At 38.5% G+C, this 27,702-nt stretch overlaps 1 protein-coding gene across 2 annotated transcripts in view; it reads left to right on the top strand.

Moving 5' to 3' along the window:
• Nucleotides 1-27,702, top strand: part of LOC149552192 (azadirone synthase LFS-like) — a 326,324-nt gene that overhangs the window by 117,285 nt on the left and 181,337 nt on the right. For both annotated transcript variants that reach the window (XM_089787692.1, XM_089787693.1), the window contains exon 7: nucleotides 9-67. In XM_089787692.1, coding sequence (XP_089643818.1) covers nucleotides 9-67 — 59 coding nt within the window. The remainder of the gene's footprint in view (nucleotides 1-8; nucleotides 68-27,702) is intronic.

The raw sequence follows: 27,702 nt of genomic DNA, 5'->3' as shown, positions 1-27,702 counted from the left end.
TAATGCAGATCTGCAAGAATAAGGATGAAACACCTCAAATATGGGAAGATGTGCTTCCTTTGAAAGGGTAAGTTGATGCTAACTACTACTATTTATGCTTGTTGATATGCATTTTCTTAGACTTAATATATCCACTAAATTGATTGTTTCTGCATAATAAATCCTTCCACATCAGAAAGACCTAAAAAGTATGCTGTACCATTTTGGTGGAGAATTGCTGCATTTATAGAATCTAGGAAAGTAGCTCTACTGTAAATGGTTCTCTATTTTTTAAAACATCACATCATCAATTTTGTTGATGTTTTTAATGCAATGCAACCTTTTTATAAACATATTAGTGTTAGTGCATAGACGTCTTGGAACATATGGTTAAAGTTATAACAGCTTTAGATACATTCAAAATGTCAATCATGCACTTTTTTTGGTAAATAATATGAACACCTCGAATTCTATACCATAATTCTCTGCAAGATGTATATCCTACTTTGTTATTCTTGTTGCATGCTTCTGGGGGATTCATTTTCCTTTGAATTAAGACTATAAAGAGAAAGTTCAAGATTGACCTTTTAAGGCAGTATACTATCAACAGCATCTTGTATTTTTTGAGCTAAGGAACTAAAAACTTTGAAGGAAATAGTTTTCTGATGAATCCTTTCTTAGTTGACCATCAGCTGTAGCCTCATGCACATTGTCTTTTCCATTGAGATGCACATTCATGGACATGTAGTTGGCCTCACCTTGGAGATGATTGTTTAGAAATATAAACAAGATTGGTGCTTTTTCACAAAATTGGAAATCGGCCATAACTGGTCAGTTTGATACAGGATTACAGTTCTAGGAAGTATGCCTGCTAGATCCTCATAAAACTAATGATATTTTTTAGTTTTCATAAAAATATTTGTAAGTTACAATTATATATTAGCAGTGTCCTGTGACAGTGCATCCCTCACCAGAATATGGGCTTTTTCAGGAATGGGGTTGAAACATCCCCTGCTTCTCTCTTTCTGCTGCCTGTAGGGGGAGTAAATCCCTTGTTTTGGCTGTTTACACGTGCCTATATGTAAGTATGTATAACTTAATACATATGTTTGTGCCAGCAGTGATTGCCCCATTCCATCCCCAAATCTAAGACCACAGTTCCCCTCTCTTTGAAAACTATCCCTCCATTCTGAATCTCTGTGGAGCACTGCACATTTGCTACTTATATAATGAATAATAGTAGAAGTATAATGTTAATGCATAGATTAAGGCAATATATCATGTATCATTAAACCTGTTCCTAAAATAATTACACTCTATATATTAATTTGCTTAATAACTATATTATCAACCTTTGAACACAGTCTTTCAACATTCTACAAAGGAGAGTATGTGCATAAACCATATTTGATGAACTTGACAGCACTTGCTAATAAGCCTCTCAGGACGTTAAGTTTCTCAATAGTATTACTAAGGGCCAAGCAGCGAAAATTTGTAGATTTGTGAAAAATTGCTTGATTGCAGGAAAACTTGGTAAAACTCATGTTTCTTGAGGACTTAATCCATCATTAGTGGAAAAAGTCAATTTTTATGACAAGATTTTAATGTAAAAAGTTGTGCCCCCAGCTTGCAATCTGTTTGAAATGTACTCTTCCATGGAGTAGTCCGAGGTGGGTGTTTAGCCTTATTTTATTCCTGTAGGCTAAAGGTAGAATATAAAGGAATAAATTTAATTAATTATTTAATGTTGTCCAATAAAGTACATATTACAGGTGTCAGCTGATTGGATGGTCCCGGCGGTGTTTCTGTAGCCGACGGAATGATTGTCGCCGGTGTTTTGTATTTTGTAGCCGACGGGTAAATAGTTTGTAGCGGACATAATATTTGTGGCCGACGGACTCCTTCGGGAAGGTTCGGTGGATAGTATTTATATCCCGTCTGGGATCATTGTAAATCATCTTCTACTATCATTCATTGTATGAAGCATAATGTATGTTTGGCATATGCGAATATAATTTGCTATTTTGTTCCATTGTCTGTATGCATTGATTTCTTTACCAATACGGTAAACATTTGGCGCCGTTGCCTTATGAATCTAGAAGGTGGGAGGAATGAAGATTAATGCTAAATCAGCTTAACAAGGATCGGAATAAGGTCAAGGGAAAGGATGAAATCTGTACTGCGCAAGAGAATTTAATTCTGGCACAACAAGCCGAACACCGACGGAGATTTTAGAAGATTGCTGACGGAAACCGGGGTGCCGAAGAATTATTGGAGACTCGGGAGCAGGTGGAATTGGTGCAAGAAGCACGGGAAGAGTTCTTAAATTTGTGTTCGCCGATGGAAGAAAATTCAGACGAAAGACAATCAACTCGCACGGCTCGCAATGCCGAGGGAGCACGAGCGTGGAGTGACCTCTTCGTCCGGGATAGACTTCCGTGGGAAACAACTTCAGAAGATCCTTCTTCTTCACCAAGGTTTGCAGCTATTGACACCTCCAGTGTGGGAGTGCAGACCGCCGATGTGGGAGTTTAGACTGCCGGTGTGGGAGTGCAGACTGCCGGTGTGGGAGTGCAAACCTCCAGCGTGGGAGTAAACAACGCCAGTGTTGTAGGACCTAGTAATGCCTCTCTACCAAATTCAGTTGTGATGGCGGGACCCAAAGAAAAGCTGCTGCAGTTTGAGGGCAATGGTACAGCCAACCCCATCCGACATTGTAAGACAATCTGGCGGGCAAATGGAATCATAGATGCCAACGAATGGGTCAGGCAATTTTCGGCAACCCTATGGGGTGTGGCGATTGATTGGTTTTCGGATACGGATCCACAAAAGCTAAATAGCTGGGATAACATTAAAAAGGAGTTTCTGGTGGAATTTAAGCTCTTGCGGGATGATAATGAAATCGTAGCAGAGATTTTCAATACCAAACAGGGGAAGCACGAAACTGTCCGCGTCTATGCTAGGAGATTAAAAGACTTAATAAACAAAATGGAAAGAAAGCCGACGGATGGATTGCAGAAAAGATGGTTCGTGGATGGCCTACGCTTGAAGTTGCGGAGGAAAATGAAAATTGTGCCACCGTCGTCATATGTGGACGCGTATAACACAAGTGAGCAAAAGACAAAGAAGAAGAAAACTAGCTCCTTTGATTCTGATGACAACGAGCCTGCCGGAGATGATAGTAGCGATGACGAAGGCAGCAGCAAGAAGGTTCGTGCCCTACAGAAGGATATGGTTCGCATGATGGAGTTTAAAAACATGCACAAGGAGCCACAAGGCAGTGAACTGTGGTGCACAAAGTATAAGACCGACGGTCATACTAAAGGATCGTGTCCAAAGAACCAATTTTGTGACATTTGTTAGATTATGGGCCATTCGACAAAAGAGTGCCCCTTTAACATGAAGACAAGAGGATCTCCGCAGGTGCTTCTCACATAGGAGGCTTCCATGTCGGGTAGTAACGGAAACACGAATAGCCCCGGTGCTACATCCAGAGGATATAGGAATAATCAGCGTGGACAGAACAATAACAACAATAACAATACCAATACGAGCAGAAGCCGGATCCAGTATGATGCAAATGGATGGCCGATTATTCAGTGCCGCGCATGTAACTTGTGGGGGCATTTTGCGCGGGAGTGTCCAACAGTGAATACACCTCAACTATTGTGCTGATGGTGCGGACCCGGTGATCACGACGACTCAAAGTGTCCAAAATTCGGAGTGAACTTGATCACTGTTGGGGCAGATGAGGAAGAAGTTCTGGCAATTATGCGGCAACAAGCAAAAGAATACCCGGACCCCATCGAAGAAAAGAGGAAATTTGCGGAAGCACGGGTGGAGGTTGGAAAAGTATCCCAAGCAGCAACACCTCCGGACACCACTGGCACTTCAGCGAGGAATTCCGCAGAACAAAACATAGTACGACAAATTTTGCAAATGGAGGTGCAAGTAAAGGTAAATGATTTGCTTCTCACCATGCCTCAACTTCGATTTGCTCTTTCAAATATTGTAGGAGAATCAAGTCAAGGAAAGGAAAAGTCACCGGGAGAACCAAGTCGAGGGAAGGAAAAGGAAATTGCTATAGGAGGAGAAGATCAGATGTTGCTGGCGCTGACATCCGGACGGCACCTTGCAGTCATCGAGATGGGGATCCTTGGACATGTTCTCACAGACACAATAGTTGATGGAAGGTCTGGCGTAAATGTATTGCCAGAAGAAACTTGGAGGAAACTTGGACAGCCGACATTGTGGCCTTTGAGATTTCAGCTGCTGACCGCCGATCAACATGGCATTAAACCACTGAGTATTCTCATGGCATAGCCGGTAACCATTGGCACTCAGCCGTTCCTGATGGATTTCGTGGTGATTCCGTTGAAGAGGAAAGGCTATGACGCCATCCTGGGCCACAGGTGGCTTATTGAAGCAAGAGCTCGACACAACTGGAAGAAGAACACTTTATCATTAGAAAGTAAAGGCCGCTGATTCATCATTGATCTGCATACCCAAATGGTAGGGGAAGAGGCCCTGTCGTCAGATTCTGAGGGAGAGGAGGATGAAGGTAGACAACAGATGGAACCGGATCAGGAGGGCGTCCTTCGATTGGACGGGGGATCAACGGATGACGACTTGGATTCCGTCAACGGTCTCTACCACTGGCAAATGGAGGACTATGAATTTCATAGCTGCAATGTTTTGTCGATTGAGAACGAATAACTGAAGGAGTTTAGTGAAGTAAAGCAGGGGGAGGCACCGTTGGATGTTACACCCGCCCATGCATTCAGTGAAGGGGAGACAATCAAGTATAATGAAGCTACGCTGCAAATGATGAATTTGGGGGACGAGGCAGAGCCAAAGAACATATTGGTAAGAGATAATTGGGATCCAGTACTCAAGGCCGCGACATTTAAGATATTTCTGGAGTACAAGGATGTGTTTGCATGGACATACAAGGACCTCAAGGGAGTACTGCCAGAATTGTGTGTGCACCGCATCCCGCTGGTGGAGGGAGTTGTACCTATACGAAAGCGACCTTACAGGATGAACAAGAACTATGCAGCACGGGTTATGGAGGAAATCAACCGGATGCTAGAAGTTGGCATTATCTTCAAGGTATAGACCAGCGAATGGGTGTCGTCGATAGTCATCTCATTGAAGAAGGATACCACTCAGATTCGGATATGCGTCGATTTTAGATGCCTGAATGCAGTAACGATCAAGGACCCTTTTCCGATTCCATTCACAGGTAGCATTCTGGAGGAGGTCAAGCGACATGAAATCTACTCCTTTATGGACGGGTTCTCCGGATACAATCAGATTTCTATAGTGGAGGAGGATAAGTTGAAGACAACGTTTGTCATCGAAGATGGGGTCTACGCGTACAACTAGATGCCATTTGGGTTGTGTAATGCACCGGCCACATTCCAGCAGATTATACTGCATCTTCGACAGGATGTCTGTGGGAAACTTCAAAGCCTTCCTGGATGATTGGTCAATATTTAGCACGGAGGACGGACACCTGGCAGTAGTTGGTGAATGCATGGAGAGATGTCACAGAGCCCGGCTAGCATTGAATCCCAAGAAGTGCAGATTCATGGTTCTACACGGAAGACTGCTTAGACACATTGTCTGTAAGGAAGGGTTAAAGATGGATCCCGACAAGGTGAGAGTCATTCTTGAAATGCAGCCATCTACTAATGTGACGGAGGTAAAATCTTTTCTCAGGCATATAGGTTATTACAGGAGATTTATTAAAATTTTTGCCAAGGTGTCCCACCCGTTGGATAAGTTAACTTGCAAGGAAGAATCATTTAGATGGGATAAAGAGTAGGACAACGCATTTGAAGGACTAAAGGTACGACTAGCTACGACACCCATCCTGGCATATCTGGACTGGAATAAAGAGTTTCATGTTCATGTGGATGCCTCCAACTATGTGAGCAGCGCGACCTTGGCACAGACTGGTAATCACGGACTGGATCACCCAATATACTTTGCCAGCCGGTTGTTATCAAAGGCTGAGCAGAACTACAACACGATTGAAAGAGAAGCATTGGAAATGGTCTATGCTGTGCAAAAATTCCATCATTATTTTCTTGCTACACCGTTTGTGTTCTATGTTGATCACCAGGCCCTGTTGTACATGATTAATAAACCTATTAACCAAGGGAGGATCAGCAGATGGCTACTCCTGTTGCAGGAATTTACCTTTAAAATCATTGTCCGGCCAGGGAAGAAACATGTCAGTGCCGACCACCTGTCACGGATCAAAATAGGGGAACCAGCGGAGGGTGTGAATGATGACTTTCTTGACGCACAACTGTTTCAGATTGGGGTACTGCCGGAATGGTACAGGAGTATTGGCGAGTACCTGTCAACAAGACAGTTTCCCACTGGGATGTCACCAAATGATAGGTGCAAGTTGATAATTAGGAGTCGCACGTTTCAATTGATCAATGGATTGCTCTACAAAATGGGGCCGGATCATATTCTTCGGCGGTGTGCATTGGAAGGAGATACCACAGGTGTTAAAAGAAGCACATGAGGGTCCCGCAAGAGGACACATGGGGCCCGACACCACTGCACGGAAGATATTTTTCACAGGTCTCTGGTGGCCGACAGTGTACAATGACGCGTGGGAATGGGTCGTCAGATGTGACACTTGCCAATGGGCCAGGAAGCCGCTGAAGAGAGATTTCATGCCACTTCACCCCTCACATGAGTAGGAACTTTTTGAATGATGGAGATTAGATTTCATTGGACCACTGAGGGTGAGCAAGACTTGACGGTGCCGATACATCATTGTTGCAATAGAGTACCTGACCAAGTGGGTGGAGGCACGTGCGTTACCAGATAACTCGGCCGTCAGCATTGCCAAATTTATTTATGAATAGATCATTACCAGGTATGGAATCCCGTTGCAATTAACAAGTGATAGGGGAGGACATTTTGTCAATCATGTCATCCGCTTGCTCACCACCCAATTCAAAATTTATCATTCACTGTCAAGTCCGTACTATCTAAGAGCAAACGGACAGGTGGAGGCTACCAATAAAATCTTAGTATCCATCATCTACAAATCCTGTGCACTGGAAGGTGCTGACTGGGAGGAAAACTTACCCGTCGCCCTGTGGGCTTACCGCACTGCATACAAGGTGACGACAGGGCACACACCGTTTCACTTAATGTTTGGACAAGAAGCGGTAGTACCAACAGAATTCATGATTCCAAGCCTACGGATAGCACTAGCAAACAAATTGGATGACGTGGAGAGTTTACAGCAGTAGTTAAATAAATTGAATGAACTAGAGGAGAAGCGATTGTTGGCACAGTGGGCGACAAAAGTCACACAGAACAGACGCAAGGTCTGGCATGATAAACATCTGAAACGCAACAGGTTTCAACCGGGGCAGTTAGTATTGAAATACGACGGTCGCAATGAGATAAAACCAGGAAAGTTCAAGGTGCGATGGGTCGGACCATACCAGATCCGAGAGGTTGGCGATAATGGAACAATCAAATTGTTAACCTTCAACGGGGAAGAGGTCCCTCAGGCAATCAATGGATCCAAATTAAGACTCTACCATGTTAGAAAGATGTCGTCGTCGAATGCCCAGAGGATGCCCCTGTCATCTTCGTCATTCGAAAGTGGCGAGACTTCAATGCCAAATTGAGATGCTTCATAAAGACAAAAATAAAAAAATAAAAAATAAAAAATAAAAATAAAATTAAAAAAATTGGGAAAAAAAAAAGGGGGGGGGGCCGCGGGCAGTCTGTCCGTGGGTGTGAAAGGCAAAGGCCCCGCGGACAGTCTGTCCGTGGGTAAATGAAAAGTCTTGCGGGCAGCCTGTCTGCGGGCTTTAAATCTCTAACTTCTCCGCTGGAAAGCGTCCCACGGAGATTACCCACAGTCAACCCGTCTTATTTGTTCGCGGTTGGAAGCATCCGCGGGCTTCGTTAGCCGCAACTTTTTTTCCTTGTCCGCGGGGATTCAACTTGCGGAATAAGTTATTTAATCATGTCTGTGCCGAGGCCTGTATCCGGTTAAGAATCTCAACGCTGCTCGCTCGCGGATAATCTGCTGTGGGAAGAAGTCGATAAAGTGTTGTGGGAAGAAGCCTGTCTTCCGCGATTACAGAAGTCTTTCCTTTGTCGCATTAGATCATCCAAAGACTATATGAGGGGGAGCTCAACGCAAGCAGTGACCAGCGTCTGAAGAAGGGAGCGAGATTCTTAGCTTCAGTACGCTGGCTACAAGGTACCTTGCAATCCAATGGCAGAGTAGTAGCAACCTGCAGAGGAGGGCGACTACCACAATTTCCTGGATTGATCAGGGAGATGGGTGTTGTTATTGTACTTCGAAACTTCACATTACCCTTGTGCTGGCCATAGACAGCCCACGTGGTACTTACTCATTGCGGGTAACCGTGTTCATTCTGGAGGTGGTAATTTGCATATGAGAGAATTCATTGGAATGTTTATGTCGAGATCACATTGCTGGGACAGAATGTGGGTGATGGATTTTGGCTGTCTAGTAGGAAGATCAGGGTAATAATGTAGTAGCCAGCCTCCAGAGAGTCAATTTCTACCGCCCTCCATTTTTTCCACGGGATAGTTGTGAGGCATAATCTTTTGCTCCCTCGTGGGGTGAGATTTTCTTTTCGTAACGGACGAAGGAAACTTATAATAAGAAAAACAAAGCGGTTATTGCATGGAATCAGCAATTAAACAGAAGCCATGGAAGACTTAGCTGGCGGCAAATATGGAAAAGAATTCAAGGGTTTTGGCATCAGGGATTCGAGTTGCAGGCCCCTCGGGTTCCAATAGCAAGAAGAAAAAGACCAGGGAAGAACTCACTTATCTCACCGTCTAGTTCGAGAGTCTTAGTGGAAGCGAATGCCGGAGGTGGTGGCAGGAGACCTTGGAGGCAAACCAGATTAAGCAGATTCTGATGCGGGCACAGGTAAATTGGGCCATCCAGCTTCCCGTTTTCTCCATCCATTTGTTCGAGTCAGTATTGCGCACCATGATAAAGACATATAGCCCGCGGAGCAGAACAAGTACATTCCTATACAAGAAGCAGCAGATGACGGTGTCCTTTAAACCTAGAGATTTTACTAGGGTTTTCGGCATCCCTGGCCCCGATGTTAAGAAAGTGGAGATCAAGAACCATAAACTCTCATGGGAATGGAAGGAGCATTGGATAGATCTAGTGTGTCGGGATCTTACACCCATGGAGAGGAAGGCAGCAGTTCAGGGAACAAAGTGCAGAGGGCTTCGCAGGGACTTTATTCGGGAGGGTTATTGGCGGTGTATCATGGACGTCATCAAGAGCAGGTTGACAGGTGCCACTCGAGCTTCAGATATAGCATTGCCGCAGGTTGTGTTTATGAATGGTATCATGCAGGGAGTGGTATATGATTGGGCCTTAGTCCTGGCTGACAGGATGGAGGAATTTATGACCCTTCAACAACGAACATTTTTTATGCTGCACCATGCCATCGGGTTGTTTTTGGAGGTTGTAGCTAGCCAGATTCCACTGGATGATTTTGAGGCTCCTCCAAGGGGCAAGTTGGCAGACGGGGAGCCTCCCATATTCTATTGGCAACACTTGGATATAGGAGGATCAGCAGCAGGCCACAAGAAAGTACTCCGCGGACTGGATGCTTCTGGAGAGACAGATAGTGGACGGGAGGGCACTTCGGTGAGTGACGGGGCTGAGTCCGTGGAAGAAGAGGAGAGCACTTCGACAGAAGTTGGCGGTGAGGCAGCGGGTAGTGGGCCCACATTCTTTACCTCTCCTCAACTGTCAACTTCGGTGCACTTGACTACCTTTCCAACAGTTATTCCGCCGTTTGGCCAACGCCATGCCCCGGTCCTCATGACTCCTTCAGCGGAGGTCGATGTCCCACGGACAATGACGGAGATGGTCCCACAGACAGCAACAGATGTTGTCCCGCGGACAGTCGCCGAGATATTGCCGACGGTTGTAGCGGAGGTGATTCCAATTGTACAAGTAGATGTCACTGTCGTAGTCTCACAGAGAGCACAATTGCCACTATTGGAGCCTGAGCCGCAGGTTCGGTTGGATGTCATTGATTGTGATGCAGTTGTCTCTATTTCGTAATCTTGTTTAGCAGAGGCCGAGTCAGCCCAGCCAATACCGGAGGAGAACATGGAGCTCGCACAGACAGACCAACCAGAGGTGATGGATAGAGCTAGTGTGTTTCTGAGGCAGCAGTTCCGACTCACTCCTGCCAAGCGGGGTCCGTCCATTCAGTCTCCTAGGCGTTCCAGAACATCACCAGCAATACTAGAGCCTCAGCTTCAGGAGGAGGGAATGCCACATGCCGTGGTTGTGCCAACAGTAGAGGAGGCGGCACCGGATGTGGGCATGGCTCCTGCTGATGAGGAGGAGAAGAGTGATGCCGAATGGTCATTAGAGGACTTCGCCAAGGAGGATTACAGGTCGGATGAGGATAGGTGCCGGGATTACCTCAGGACTATGAAGTCTGCATTGAAGAAGGGACACGATGTGGCAATTCAAGCCCTGACTCGGCGGAGGGAGTGGCATTTGATTAGAGCATATATCTGTGGGATCTGTCCTCGACGATTTCAGACTTGTTTTGTAGATAGGGGTTGGCCGGCGATGGAGACAACTGAGATGTTGGCAGATTGGGCTATTGAGCCAGAGATGGGACCCAGTGACACCCCTTTGATGTAGTTGGCACATGAGATTGTGGGATTGTACAAGGATGTTTACTATGGTTGTCGGCGTGCAGAGGTGGACAGGGTTGCAACAGAGAGATCATTGGCAGCTGAGAGTGAGGCTAGAAAGAAGCTCGCCGCCAACTTGGCCGCCCAACAGGCAGCATGGGCCGTAGAGCGGGCAGCACTACTGGCAGATATGGCAGCAGTGGTGCAGGAGAGGGACGTGGCTAGGCAAGGTACAGAAGCAGCTGAGCACGAGATGCAATTAGCTAGGAGGCAGGCTATGGATGCGGCGCTTCTTCTAAAGGAGGCCGTTGAGGTTAATTCTCAGATTTAGACAGATCTCCACATTAGGACAGAGCAGGTGTATGAGTTACGTCGCCAGCAACACCCTTCTGGGCCGCCCCCTTCTCTCTAGTATTTCTTTTGTTGTTTGTAAGTTGTCTCCTAATTTTGTTAGTCATCAGGAGATGACTTTTCTTTTTGGGGGGGATGGTGTCAGCCAACTGGATGGTCTCGGCGGTGTTTCTGTAGCCGACAGAATGATTGTCACCGGTGTTTTGTATTTTGTAGCCGATGGGTAAATAGTTTGTAGCGGACATAATATTTGTGGCCGACGGACTCCTTTGGGAAGGTTCGGCAGATAGTATTTATATCCCGTCTGGGATCATTGTAAATCATCTTCTACTATCATTCATTGTATGAAGCATAATGTATGTTCGGCATATGCGAATATAATTTTGCTATTCTGTTCCATTGTCTGTATGCGTTGATTTCTTTACCAGTACGGTAAACAACAGGTAGCTTTACTTGATTAATTCAATAATGTGACATAAAGTGACTTATGTGACAAAGGAAAAGGAAAAGGAAATATTAAAGTAACTTATAATGGGCTTTAACGAATTATTTTAAAGGTGGAATTTGAAAGGGCCTTCAGCAAAGTTCCAAGGATTATAATAAAAAGAGATTTTGGAGCTCATTTCTTCATACTTGGTTTTATTTTCTCTTTGTTGATTTGGAGAGCTTCTATTGTAGTGGGAACGCTAGGATAAAATCACTAAAGGAAGTCAATTTCGATAGTGAAACACACCTACTCTAGTTTGTTGTAGGCTGAATCATTCAGATTTCATGCTTGGATTCAGAGTTTGTAGTTTGATAATATCTTTGAGGCCTTTTACCAAGACAAATTTCAGATCATGGAGTCTGAAAATTTCTAAGGAAGACTTGGATGCCATGACTGAATGAATTGTTGAGTATGGGTGATTTTATCTATAACATCCACCCTTGAAGGTATGACCTTGGGAACATTGATTAGGGGGCAACTTGTAGCGTATTCATGTTTGATATCACTACATTCATTGGAATTGAACTTTTATGAGGTATTGGGTCAGTCGTTTTCTTTCTGCTGACTAGGCAACTAAGCAAAGAGTAAATTGTGTGGTGTGGATGGTTTTGGTAGTCGGGTGAATTCCTTATTGCACAATGTGGACTAGATATAGCAGGATATTAGGCTTCTTGTGGTTGTGGTTATGGTTTGGAGAGTGTTTTGTAAACACCCAAATTCTTGGAAGATATCTCTTTGGTTTCTTGGGTCATGGGGCTTTATCTGGCATTTGAACATAAGGAGCGCAAACTGCAGCAGGTTGAGACACTTTCTGGGCTGTAAATATAGTTTCTACATTGCTGGGACATGCAGGATACCTTTGGACGATTTATACTAGAGTCCTTTTTAATTTCTATAACCTCTATTATGTTATGAGCTTTTATGGTGAATAATATATACAACCCACGAATTAAAGATTGGGGTTTAACTCCTCACTATTTGTAATTTGCCTTTCTGAATGAAATGGCCCTTACTATAAAGCCACTGAGAAAAAAACCAATACTGAACTATGATAGTTTGTCAAATACTTGGCATGCAACTGTTAAATGGGTATGTAGTGTCTCAAACAATTTCACCACCTAAGATGGTTATAACAAATGCAATGATAATAGAAACACCAGCAATATTCAGAAATAAACTTATTGTAATTTGCATTTATTGACTGATCTATTACAAACTTTAATGACAATAGCAGGTTCTTACAACATTTGTAACAATTGAGGATGAATAACAATGTCTGGATATAATTAATTCCGTACTTAGTTTTCAAATGAAATTATCATCAAGAACTTGGGATTTTTTTCGCTTCCATAAGTTGTCATAAGCATGAATTTCTTAGAATGGTGCTCCTCCCTGTCTAATTGTAATCCTGCTGATGAAATTGATGGAATCGAGTCTGTTTCTGTCTTCCCTCCTTAATCCGGCTGAGACACCACTACTGTGCGATTAGAGCCAATGAATCAGGGTTGTATCTTCCAACTCGTCCTTGACCCGTCTATCACTACTGCTACATTTGTGCGAATTGTTAATATAATTTGCAACCTTCAGAGTGGGGCCCAAACTGATTAAAACTGAATCCGCCTGACGTCAAGGAGGATAGTGCTTTGAATCGTATGTAATTTGGAACAATTATGAAGGATTAGAATGCCTTCCGCCTTCTTTAATGATGATTCCGAAATCTGAAGTCCAAGAACAGACCACGCGAATTTATCTGTGGAGGAAATAATCTAGGCCACTTACCAATCTCCGATTCCTCTTAATACCCTTGGCCAGACTCCAGAGATGTTGTGTCTCAATCTTCAAAGTAAATCGAAGCTCATGAATGCTCCAGCAAGAAAAATCTAAAGGTGCCTTTGTTGTTACGAGTTGGTATGAGGGATCTCCTCTGTAAGCCCTGGTTCTCTTACTTCAATGCGTTCCTTTACTGCTAATAGTTTTCAATGTAATAATCCTTAAATTTGCCTTAAGCCCAGATTTCTACCCTGATGAAATGACTGTAACGTCACCTCCAATTTGCAATAATTCGGGTGATATTCCACACCCTCAAAATTGCTATCAATGGGAGTTTTCGTTCCCAAATGATAATTTGAGAATTTGCAGACCAATTGACTACAAATTGCTCCCACAGGAATAGAAGTTGAATACACAAAATCGCTTGTCCAAATGGGTGCCTCCTGCCCTCTATTTATTCACCATTTTTAAAAAGACACTGGGAGCTTCTAGAAACATCTTTTTATAAAATCTTATTATAATGCACTTTATTATTAAATAACTTTATAAAATTAAATAAATAACTTTATAAAATTAAAAGTGCAATCTCAATTCAACATTAGAACATGTAGGCCCCACTTACTGGATGTAGGATTAATTATAACTCTCTGAGAGAAAAATGCAATCATCTGGCAACAGGATGACTCTCTTTCCAAAATCATTTGCCTACGAGAGCCAATGATAGGCAAATCTACTGTAGGAATCATGTCGCTAGAACGGGGACATGACACTGAACAGCAACATGTTCATTGTATTTCACATTTATCATAACAAAATAAAGATATACGGACTCTAAATATTATTTTCAAACCAATACATTGCATCTTTTACCTCTTCTAGGAATGTGAATCAAGATTTTGAAAAAAGTTGCAACTAGCAATACACCAAAAACAAAGAGAAACCTTTACCTTGACTGTCTGCAAATTGCGTGACAAATTGTCATTTAGTAAAAGTGTAAAATGATTTAATGAGAAATTCGTATGGGATTTTAACATTGTTTCATTAACCCACAATAAGGATTGATACTCATTAATTAGCATTTTAAACTTATATATAAGTCTATGATGTGAATTGAAGTATATTTTGTCAAGTTTATCGTCTTTATTTTACAAGAAGCTTCCACCACTGATAAGGGCATGCTTGCCTTGGAATCCGAGGAGATCAAATATTTTAGAGAGAGAAGGCCGAGGGAGGAGGTTGATGTGATGACCCCTATTCGGAGGCTGTCAATAACCACGCTTTAACATCCATTACTATCCCAAATTAGTAATCACCAATTATTTTGAGCAATAACAAATATCTTATAATGCATCTAGTAACTAATATGGTTCCTTTTACTATGATTCCTTACTTCTCTCCTACACCTATCCTAAGGAGAGTGTGGATTTACTTGTCATAGGGCGCTTGACACTAGTACATCATTTGGTTTTACTCTGCCTCTCCCTACACAATTCCATCTATTGACTACCGGACATATAGTGAAAGAATTAAAGAATTAGCTAAACCATATTAATAAAAAATTATAGCTATCTATTAAACAATTGTAATTCTATTTAATATTTATTATATTTTATTGATATACATTTATTTCTATATATATATATATAATATATATCATTTATATATTCTCATTATATGATCATGCCTAAAATATTTCATGTCACATATATATTATATACTGATTCTTCAATATAAGTTATTATTGACTTATTGTGATCTTCATCTATTAGCATATCATATCCACTTTAACACGTTACACTTGATTAGATGTCAAAATGCTCGATAACCAATGATCCTGTAAAAACCCTCAACAGGTTATATCCTTAACAGACATCAATTTGCTTTTGCTAATCAATAGTTTGATATTTTGTCAAACATTTGGCAGACAAATTATCATCAATCAATAAATAATGCTTTAAATTCACAACCAACTGCTCACAATTTTAATTGATTAAGTCTTTATCAATTTGGACAAATGAACACCACTAAACAATTCAGAAGTAAATCTATAATTGATGGCAATGCTACTCATATCCAATTTAAAAATTGATTTTTGGAAATTTACAAGAATCCAATAATGAACCTGGAAATTGACTTCTAATAAATGAAATATGGATTGCAGCTCTCAAGAAATAATCCAATTTACTCGTAGCTTCAGAAATACACGCTCTTCGCTTATTATCGCAGGTGCTTTAAAACCTGATTGCTGCCCTCCAATAATTGATTGCAGCTTTCCACAAAGTCTGAAATTGCTGCCAAATACAGGGACAACAGCTACAATACATTCCTCTTTAATCACGCCAAACAGTAGACAATAATGGCATTCCAAATCACAAATTCTCTAGCCACAATAAAATCCCCAGGTTGTAATGTCCCTAATTAGGACATTAGGATTTAAGAACCCAACAGTGCATAAATTTCTATTTTTCTCCTCGGATGATCCTTATAGCAATGTTAGGATTATTTATATATAAATTTTATAGAGTAAGAGTCACGTCCCTTCAAAATAATTATATTATATTTATAATAATATATAAACTATATTTATCATTAGATTATAATACTTTATTAATATAGCATGTTGCTACATTAAAATATATCTTAATCATAATTATATTAGATTATTATTATTATTATACGATATATATGATATTATTATATGATTATAATATAATATTTCTTTATGAAATATTATTATTTTAATATCACTATTAATATTACTTTATATAATATTTATTTATTATTTAAATTATATGCTAAAATAGGGATATCACAGTCCTCCCCCTCGAATTTGCTTGTCCTCAAGCAATTGATTTGATCCTTATTAATTCATAGTCTGGATTCATTCTCTTTCTTGCATATGTGTTAGGCACTTGCAAGGAGACATGTTAGTATATAATAGCATGTACAAAAACATATGAATGAAGACACAAACTAGACACATTAATGCATGAAGACGCAATGCAAACACGAGGCAGGCACATAGTATACATGTTAGAATCTAGCTTACAAATTGAAATAAGAAAAGGGTAAGGAAATGTTTTACCACTTTGATCGTGAATGTCGTGCTCCTTTCCCCTGTCTTGAAATAAAAAGTGAGATTGAAGATGCATATTTTCTATAGCTAGTATTATAATAGGGTGTATAATTCCATGGTGGATGGTAGATTTATTGTGGCTTTGAGTTTGGACACACTCAGCTTGGGGCTCCCTTAGACCTTAGTCCATATTGGGATTCATTTTGCCCCAACGCGACTGATTTACTCCTCCCCCTGTGCACACTCCCTACGCACTAGGAACATGTTTAATTTTGACATGGACAATAGATTTTTATAATTGTTGCCCTTGCAATAGGTCCCATGATGAATGGAAGATTTACTGTGGCTTTGAGTTTGGACACACAGCTTGGGGCTCCCTTAGACCTTTAGTCCATATTGGGATTTATTTTGCCCCAACGTGACCGATTTACTCCTCCCCCTGTGCACACTCCCTATCCACCATGTGACTAATACAAGAGTCATATGATCTTACGAATATTAAATTTATAATTATACATTTTATTTTAATATTATTAAAGGTCTTATTTATTTACATTTATTATTACATGGTAGAAAGAATTATTCCTCATTTAAGGTCATTTGTCTAGCCACAAGTATCCATGTTGTTGATCAATATTGACACATGGTGTAATGATCCTTGGCTATGAGGCTGTTTTGGCACTGCTCTTGGCTCTTGCAAATCATTTCGGAAACTACGAAACAATGTAAAATCTTTTCTGGCATGTAACCCACTAACCTAAGGAATTGAATTAGGACCATTTCCCTTGTATTTGAAACTCAAGCTGAATGACCAAAATTATGGCCTTCATGGATGCACCTCAATTCATTTGAAGTATTCAAAGGATGAGATTTAAGCTTGCTTGATATTCTATAACAACATCACTTAAGGGAATTGAATCCTAGCCACTGCACGTGCAAAAAATAAAACAAAAGATCAAATTTGGGGTCTTCTGTGCAGCATTGACCTTCATTTGACTTTATCATGACATCAAACAATGAAAATCTGGCTGACCTACAGAGCTGTATGAAATTAAATTTACAATCTTTTACTTATAAATGTATATCTGCACCAAAAGACCAAACCATAATCAACTCCAAAGGCACCAACATACAGTAACTTATCTGAATTGAGGTTTACATTGTCATAAAATGGGCAATATTAAGGAAAAGTCAATAATATGCAAGGAACTGGTTTATAGTAAGGCATCCTCGTCTGATGTCATTTTAAAGAGCTTAACCAGGAATGTTTTACATGTAAATTTGAATCTATAACAATAGATGAAAAATGTGAAGTGCTATCATTTGATTTGAAATATTGCACATTTTTTCCAGCACCTTTTTCCTCAAAAGTCTAAACTTTTCCTACATTAAAAGATCCTTTGGATCATTTTACTTATAATCACAAATCCACCACAAGCATAAAAAATAAACCACAGGAGACAGGAACTCACAATTTTTGTATTTTAGATATGTCATTAAAAATGCCTCAAACGAAGTTACTGGATTTTTGGTTCAGGGACCACCCTCCCCTATGAAGATCCCTTGGAAGCCGGAAACACCTCAAAGTTATGTCCAAATTATTATTAAGGTCATTCACAAACCTTTTAAAAATAGGATTGCAACGATAAGCTTTATTTTGAACAATAAGAACCACGTAATAATCAAAATTTACAATTCGTGATTAAATCTTTGTGTTTATTAAGTCATTATTCTAGTATTTTTAGGATTTAGTATTATACTTTCCTTATTCACGATTGGCTACTTCCCTCAGTGAAGAGTTCAACTAGAAAGAATTTTAAGATTGCGAGGCCATTTGTCCACGTAAATATAGAATAAAGATGATTTTACTTACACTACGATGCTTCAATTACATCTCAAGAATAATATAAAAGCTATAATTTCTCATGCTGTCGTAATTGATTTATACCTCATGTTCTCTGGTGAGGGTTTGGCGATCCCAAACCAAGAAGGTTGTGCAGATGAAGGCAATGGTGAGGAGGGCCAGTTTGCGTGGTCTTTTCAAATAATACGAGGGATGTAATATTCGCCATCTACTCGAAGATGATGATCGATGGCGCACCATTGCTAAAATAAAATTCGAAAAGTAAAAGCCCTTACAATGATAACAAAATCTTATAGGTTAGTAGGATACACCTCTCCGATAAAACTTTTGTATTTTTTTGTAATTTTTTGTGCAAATTTTACAGGATGGCAAGATCAAAGCTTTGATACCATTTGTAATGTCCCTAATTAGGACATCAGGATTTAAGAACCCAACTGTGCATATATTTCTATTTTTCTCCCCGGATGATCCTTACAGCAATGTTAGGATTATGTATATATAAATTTTATAGAGTAAGAGTCACGCCCCTTCAAAATAATTATATTATATTTATAATAATATATCAACTATATTTATCATTAGATTATAATACTTAATTAAATATAGCATGTTGCTACATTAAAATATATCTTAATCATAATTATATTAGATTATTATTATTATACGATGTATATGATATTATTATATGATTATAATATAATATTTCTTTATAAAATATTATTATTTTAATATCACTATTAATATTACTTTATATAATATTTATTTATTATTTAAATTATATGCTAAAATAGGGATATCACATAGATACAGCACATAACAGTCGAGAAATACTATAATTTAATTAAGACAATTCTCAGAATTAATTCACAATACCTCAGCTGTGAATTACCATGCACTTCTTAATTCCAAACCCTTATACTTCAGCAAGGGCAAAGAAATTGACAAACTCAGAAACTCTTCGCAGGCAACAAAAGAAAATAATCAATCAGATGCTTTACTTATCAAATGGGCTCATATTTATAATCTCCAAATGGCACAAAGTTTCCCAAATGAACTTCACTTAAGAAGCTTCCCACACACAACATTAAAACATAATAAAGTGCCATTATAAATTAATTTATTAATTGCTTTTGGCTCCGAAAATGACTTTTTCCACCATAACTTCAAATTCTGACATGTAAGGCCACTGTTTCTCCCATGATTTAAAACTTTCCGTCACGGTTCCAACGAGCTATGATATCGAGAAACCAACAACACTAACAAAAATAACAACCTTAGCGTATTTAGATGAATAATAATAATTCACCCATCTTGCGAAAACAACTGAAGAAGCATTAGAATCAAAATTTGGCAACATTGGAAAGTGATCCTGATGATGAATGAACCTGACAGGGTGACTTACTATAAATAGATACTCCCTCCAAGATTCTTGGAGCCCAAATCGGAAGCCCAAAATAAAAACTGAGAGCATCCTCCAACTCCTCTGACTCAACTGAGCTCATCGGAACCAATAGATTGACTTCCTATAGATAGTAAGTCTCTCAAATGGAGCCAAAACACACCATAGGCTGTTGGAAAGCCTATAACCATACAACTAAGACCTTCAAATCCAACTATCAGCTCACGAGGGTTGCAATGGTGAACTAACCTGGCCAACTGCAGGAACTTGCTTGAAAAGGGGACATTATAGATCCAAGGGTCTTACCTTACCCGTGCCCCAATACTCTTCTCAAATCCATTGATTGGTCCCACGTGGAGTGACCCACAATCAAGGTAGGATCAATTGCTTTTGTTTAATACTTATCTTGCCTGTCCATTGTCTCCTTTTATTATTCCGACTCAACTCCCATTATTTCCTTTGATGCCTTCCTTGATACTCTTTGGCTACCTTTTATACAAAGTCTGACATGACCCTTGGCCATGAGTCATGTCCTTTCATTTGTCATAGTATGCCAACATCATTAAGCCGTTAGGTAGGTGATGTTAGGTTATTGGTAACTAAGTTAGTTGTAGATTATGATCTATTTGTAGATTGTTATTGTTATAGTATTTTTTTTTTAAATTCATGAATTGAATAGTTATATAACATATTAACTATTATGATTAGTTATGTGCCTTAAATCAATAATAGATTGATTAATCTAATAAGATAGATTTTATTTTACACGGATTACTATTGGTTAAAAATAAATGTATTTATTATTATTATACTTTATTATTACAATTTTGTATATACATTATTGGGTGTCTATGACAATATAGTCATTATCTATTATCTATTATTTGGGCTCATGACAAGTTCGTCCTTCCTCAAATTGCTTGCCCTCAAGTAACTTCTATTTCTCACATGACATTTTATAATGTAAGAGATTATCCCACCTTAAAATCAATAGCTTTGGTTAATTTTTGATAAACATTATCTTATAATGCCTTTTCAACATGTTTTCTCTCTTCTTCATCATGTCTTGCTCTTTTGTTCGTCTTCCCATCTGTTTCTATATTGAGTATTTTTTTTTTTTATGTTGGGGGTCTACTCTCTCTTGCCACATATATGTTCTAGACTCCATTTCTCCTTACACTTGTAGCACCATTTTCTCTCCTCTGATTCTCTTTGGTGACAAATGTACCCTAGTCCCCAAGGTTCTTGTCATTTGAATCATAAGTTTTTTCTTTTAAGCTCTTCTTTTTCTTTTTCTAAGTGTGTTTCTTTGCAGAGTTCTCTTTTGTGGAACTTGCCTCTCTCATAGGATCCATCTCTCTTCTAAAGTGTCTTAGTATGGCTATTTGTTGATCTATTGTTTGATGAATACTCTAAATTCACTGCTATTTCTTATGCATCCTCAAGATTTCTTGGTTTTAGTGTGCTAACCATTCCTTTAATTCGTCTATAAATGGGTAAGTGAGTCTATCCTTGTCCATTCTTGTCACTCGCACTGATATTCTTACAAACTCCTTAATGCAACTTTCAACTGTCCCATATTGTTTAATACGTGTTAGTCTTTTGAGATCTTCTTGGGGATATTTTCTATCAAGTATTTTTCATTAATTATTGTGTGAATTCCTTATATGAGGTAATATAGTGCTGACCACGGGTGTTAATCCTATGGTACCACCATTCACATGCTACTTCTGCTAGACATGAAATTGCAAATTGGAATGCATCTTCTTCATTCATGAGGTTAAAGGTCAGGTAAGTGTTTAGTGTTTGTAGCCAATCATATGCCGTGATCGTGTCTGATCCATTAAAGTTTGGTATATCCATCTTGTTTGCTTGATGCTTAAGATCTTTATTAACATGTTTCCAAGGTGTTTCCTTTCTCTTACCTTAACAAAATTCCCTAATGATACTACTTCCTTGATATGATGTTCTAATTCAGCATAGGTTCTTGCTATATCCTCCATTCGATTCATGGGTAGTTCTATCCCTTCTTCCTCTCTTGGTAACTCTCCTTTGGATAGGAATGAGGGTTGCAGTATCTGAACCATGCAAGACACATTATTATTCTTTGAGTGGTTTGAGCTAGTGTCTCTTATATGGGTAGGTTGTCCTTTTAGATTATTACTGATTGAATTTCCATATTTTGTAGTCCTTGAAGAAGTGCTTGGTTTGATTTTTCTATTTGACTAACCTGAATTTGGTTGTTTTGCTCCATATAGGATCTTATTTCGTTTGCTATGTTGCCCATGGTGCTTCTTTTTGTCCATCCCTCACGAGTTTCCATAAACTTCCATTCATGGGATGACAAGATTATGCTCTGGTACCAACTGTAATGACTCCTATTCAAAGGCTGTCAATAACCAAGTTTTAACATCCATTTCTATCCCAAATCTCTAATTAATTTTGAGCAATAATATATATCTTGTAATGCATCTAGTAAATAATATGGTTTTTCTACTTTGATTTGTTACTTCTCTCCTACACCTATCCTAAGGAGAGCATGGATTTAATTGTCGTAGGGTACTTGACACTAGTACATCATCTGGTTTTACTCCACCTCTCCCTACATGACACCATCTATTAACTCCTGGACGTATAGTTAAAGAATTAAAGAATTAGATAAACCATATTAATGACAAATTATATATTTTTATTAAACAATTGTAATTCAATTTAATATTTATTATATTTTAATTACAAACATTTATCTCTCTCTCTCTATATATCATTTATATATTCTCATTATATGATCATGCCTAAAATATTTCATGCACATATATTGTATCTTGATTCTTCAATATAAGTTGTTATTGACTTATTTGTTATCTTCATCTATTAACATATCATATATTTTTTAACAAGTCACACTTGATTAGATGTAAGAATGCTCAATAACTGATAATCCAAAGGTCTCACCTTACCTGTGCCTCAATGCTTTTCTCAAATCCATTGATTGGTCCCATGCGTAATGACCTACAATCAAGGTAGGATCAATTTCTTTTGTTTAATACTTTTCCTGTGTGTCCGCTATCTCCTTTTATTATTCCAGCTCAACTCCTATTATTTCCTTCGATACCTTCCTCAACACTCTTTGGGTACCTTTTATACGAAGTTTGACATGAACCTTGGCCATAAGTCACATCCTTTCATATGTGTCACAATATGCCGACATCGTTAAGCCGTCAAGTAGGTGATGTTAGGTTATTGGTAATTGATTTAGTTGTAGATTCTTATTTTTATAGAATTAATTATTATTATTTTATTAGTTTATGAATTGAATAGTTCTATAACATACTATCATTTTAGTTTCTGGATTCATGACATATAGGTCAAATCTAGATTTGGATTCGATTTGGATCTGGATTTGGGCTTGGATTCGGGCAGGATCCTTGATTCTGCCTGTGGATCTGCCAGGATCCCTTGGCCATGGATCTTGATGGATCCATAGGAAGAATCAAGGATCGTGTCTGGATCCTCATGGATCCAAGCCATAGCCCAAAGATCCAGAGTGGATCCGCAGCAAGGCAAGACAAAAAAATATAAAATGGTGGGCCCAAGTGTATTTTGAATTTTCATAATTTCATTTTGTAATTCAGTAATTCAATGTGAATGTGTTGATTTTCTTTATAATTGTGAAAATAGATCAATGATTTAGTTTTAGAAATATGTATATTTCTCTTATTCTTAAGTATATATAATGCATAGACACACACACACACACACAAATTCTCCACAAATCATGATTGGGAAAAAACAAAGCCCAAATCCACGGATCTGATTCACATGCCCAAATCGGATTTGTTTCACGAATCAACAACTAAGACTATTATGATGAGTTATGTCCTTAAATCAATAATAGATTGACTAATCTAGTAAGATAGATATATTTTACATGGATTACTATTGGTTAAAGACAAATGTATTTATTATTACAATTTTGTATATACATTATTGGCTATCTATGACAATAAAGGCATTATCTATTCCTCAGGTTGCAGCTTGGATCCATGAGGATCCAGGCAGGATCCTCGATTTTGCTTGTGGATTTGTCTGGATCCTTGGGCCATGGATCCTAATGGATCCACAAGAAGAATCGAGGATCTTGCCTGGATCCTCATGGATCCAGTGTGGATCCGCGACAAGACAAGCGAATAAAATGTAAAATGGTGGGTCCAAGTGCATTTTGAATTTTCTCAATTTTATTTTGTAGTTCAATAATTCAATGTGAATGTGTTGATTTTCTTTAATCTCATGAAAATAGATCAATGATTTAGTTTTATAATTATATATATTTCTCATATTTTTTAGTATATATAATGCATATATATATATGTATGTATGTATAGGCCATGTAGGGTCATGACCCTACGTGGGCATATATATATATATATATAGACACACACGAATCCTCCACGAATCATAGTTGGGAAAAAAGTCCCAAATCCACAGATTTGATTCACATGCCTGAACCAGATTCATCTCACTAATCTACAACTAAGATTTTAATGATGAGTTATGTCCCTTAAATAAATAATAGATTGATTAATCTAATAAGATAGATATATTTTACATGGATTACTATTGGTTAAAGATAAATGTATTTATTATTATTATGCTTTATTATTACAATTTTGTATATACATTATTGGGTGTCTATGACAATATAGTTATTATCTATTATGTATTATTCGGGCTCATGAAAAGTCCGCCCTTCCTCAAATTGCTTGCCCTCAAGCAATCTGTATTTTTCACATGACATTTTATAACTTAAGACATTATCCCACCTTGTAATCAATTCTTCATCATGTCTTGCTCTTTTGTTCGACTTCTTGTCCATCTCTATATTGAGTATTGTTTTTTATGTTGGGGGTCCGCTCTCTCTTCCTGCATAAATGTTTTGGACCCCATTTCTCCTTACACTTGTAGCACCATTTTTTGTCCTCTGATTCTCTTTGGTGTCAAGTGTTCCCTTGTCTCCAAGGTTCTTGGCATTTGAAACATAAGTTCTTTCTTTTTTCTAAGCGGGAGTCTTTGTGGAATTCTTCTCTTTTGTGGAACTTGTCTCCCTTAGAGGATCCATCTCTCTTGTAAAATATCTTAGTATGGCTATCTACTGATCTATTGTTAGGTAAGTGTTTAGTGTTTGTAGCCAATCATATGTCGTCATTTTTTCTGATCCATCAAATTTTGGTATGTCCATCTTGTTTTCTTTATGCTTAAGATCATTATTAACATGTTTCCAAGGTGTTTCCTTTCTCTTATCTTCACAAAATTCCCTAAATGATACTTCTTCCCTGATATGAGGTTCTACTTTTGCATAGGCTCTTGCTATATCCTTAGTTTGATTGATGGGTAGTTCTATCCCTTCTTCCTTTGTTGGTAACACTCCTTTGGGTAAGAACAAGGGTTGTTATATCTGAACTATAGAAGATGCATTATTATTCTTTGATTGGTTTGAGCTAGTGTCTCTTATATGGGTAGGTTGTCCTTTCAGATTATTACTGATTGAGTCTCCCATATTTTGTAGTGCTTGGAGAAGTGCTTGGTTTGATTTTCTATTTGACTAACCAGAGTTTGCTTGTTTTGCTCCATATAGGATCTCATTTCATCTTCTATGTCGCCCATGGTGGTTCTTTTTGTCCTTGCGTCACGAGTTTCCATAAATTTGTATCCATAGGATGGCAAGATTATGCTCTGATACCACTTGTGATGACCCCTATGAGGAGGTTGTCAATAACCACGTTTTAACATCCATTACTATCCAAAATCACGAATTGATTTTGAGCAATAATATATATCTTGTAATGCATCTAGTAACTAATATGATTTATTTTACTTTGATTGCTTACTTCCCTCCTACACCTATCCTAAGTAGAGCGTGGATTTACTCGTTGTAGGGTGCTTGACACTAGTGCATCATCTGGTTTTACTTTGCCTCTCCCTACACAACAACATCTATCAACTCCCTTATGTATAGTGAAAGAATTAAAATATTAGCTAAACCATATTAATCACAAATTAATTTGTAATTCTATTTTGTTGTCTTGCATTTTGTGGTGACAAAATTTAGGTAATAGTACAAAAAAATTTCAACTTAGTTTCACATTTCTCTAAGTTTAGTTTGTTATTTAATTGGTTAGTATTGATCAACCAATCAATACCAATTGTGTAATGTCCCCTTTTTTAGCAAGTTCCTACAGTTGGCTAGGTCAGTTGACCATCACGACCCTCGTGAGTTGGCAGTAGGATTTGAGGGTCTTAGTTATGTGGTTATAGGCTTTCCAACAGCCTATAGCATGTTTTGGCTCCATTTGAGGGACTTACTATTTATAGTAATTCAAACTATTTGTTCTGATGAGCTCAATTGAGTTAGAGTAGTTGGTTGATGCTCTCGGTTTTTATTTCGGGCTTTCGGTTTGGGCTCCAAGAATTTTGGAGGGAGTGTTATCAGATTTTGATTTTGATGCTTCTTTAGTTGTTTTCGCAAGATGGGTGAATTATTATTATTCATCTAAATACGCTGAGGTTGCTATTTTTGCTGATGTTGTTTGTTGGTCACCTCAGTATCATAGCTCATTGGAACCGGGACAAAAAGTTTTAAATTGTGGGAACAAGAAACAATGGCCTTTCGTGTCAGAATTTGAAGATATGGTGGAAAAGGTCATTTTCTGGAGCCAAAAGCAATTAATAAATTATATTAAAGGCACTTAAATATATTCTAATGTTATGTAAAGTAAGCTTCTTAAGTGGAGTTCTTTTGGGAAACCAATGCCATTTGGAGATTATAAATATGAGAACATTTGATGAGAAAAGCATCCGATTATTTGTTTATCTCTTTACTCTGTTGTCTTTGTGGCAATTTTGAGCCTGTGGTTTTGTGCCCTCGTTGCGGTATAAGGGTTTGATCTACGGTTTTCTAAAGATTGAATTTGTCCATTGAATCTACTGCTGAGATATGGTAGATTTAAGTTAATGTTTGGCAAGGCTATGTTTGTGTGTTCTCCCTCCTATATTCTCTGTAGCTGGGAGATGTTGTGCGATTGAAGAGTTAATTATATTTCCATCTGCAAATTCTTAACTTTGCAAAATCTGGGCGCATATATTCTTGTAATCAAATGCCAATTGAGTCCTCCAAATTGGTATGCTTTGCCTGAGGGTGTTTGAAGAACTTTGTGGCTATGACTGATCTAGCTGTTTAGTTCAAAGTGGGGCATCATTTCTCCATTAATTTCAAACGCCTAGTAGACTAGCCCATTGGCGTACTTTCTCCTTGTAAATCTGGGCAGTGTGGGATGATTTTGGTGGTCTGAAATTGAAATAATAGACCTGTGTTTTCTTGTTGAGACCTTGTGATATAATCTGGAGGACATGCATATAGTTTTTGGGATGTGCATTTCAGTTTTTTGGGCTTGCAATCAAGAATATAGGGGCTGTGTTCTAGTTGAAGGTGCTGGAGTAATTTGGTGGAGACTGCTATAGCTACACATGAAATTGGGTAGATTCAGCTGGGCAGAATTTTGCTTTATTGGGTGTTCCAATCTCAACATTATAATAGGTTCCAAATTCTCTATTTTAATAAAGGAAATATATTTAGTAATTGCTTTGAGAAAACAACGACTGGTAGAAGGATTGTTTATTGTTCATCATGAAACTGGTATCATAATTTAGCTAGCAGATTTTTGCAAAGGTATTTGAATTTATTGTAAATGATTGTTATTTGGAAATACTAATTTGTTGATTAGACCAGAGTTGAGGAATTTAGTTATATATTCAATAGCACTAGCTGATGTGGAAAAATGCTTATCAAGTGTTTGATGAAATGTCAAACAATTCAATTGTGAAAGAAATTGATACTTGATTAGCTATAACTGACTGAGGGATTTTACAAATTGATATAATGGACTCTTTTACTAAAGGCTTTCATCAAGTGTTTTTCGTTTTTTTGTTTGTTGAGCCTATGCTTGATTTTTGAAGCCTTCAAAGTCATTTTTCTCATTTTAAAGTGTGTTTGTTGGTTTTTA

The sequence above is a fragment of the Cupressus sempervirens genome, chromosome 6 (genome assembly GCF_028749045.1).
Source record: "Cupressus sempervirens isolate cs-2001-9-10 chromosome 6, ASM2874904v1, whole genome shotgun sequence".
In the NCBI taxonomy this organism is placed as follows: domain Eukaryota; kingdom Viridiplantae; phylum Streptophyta; class Pinopsida; order Cupressales; family Cupressaceae; genus Cupressus; species Cupressus sempervirens.
The sequence above is the reverse complement of the archived record's forward strand: the minus strand, read 5'-3'. Positions and strand labels throughout refer to the sequence as shown.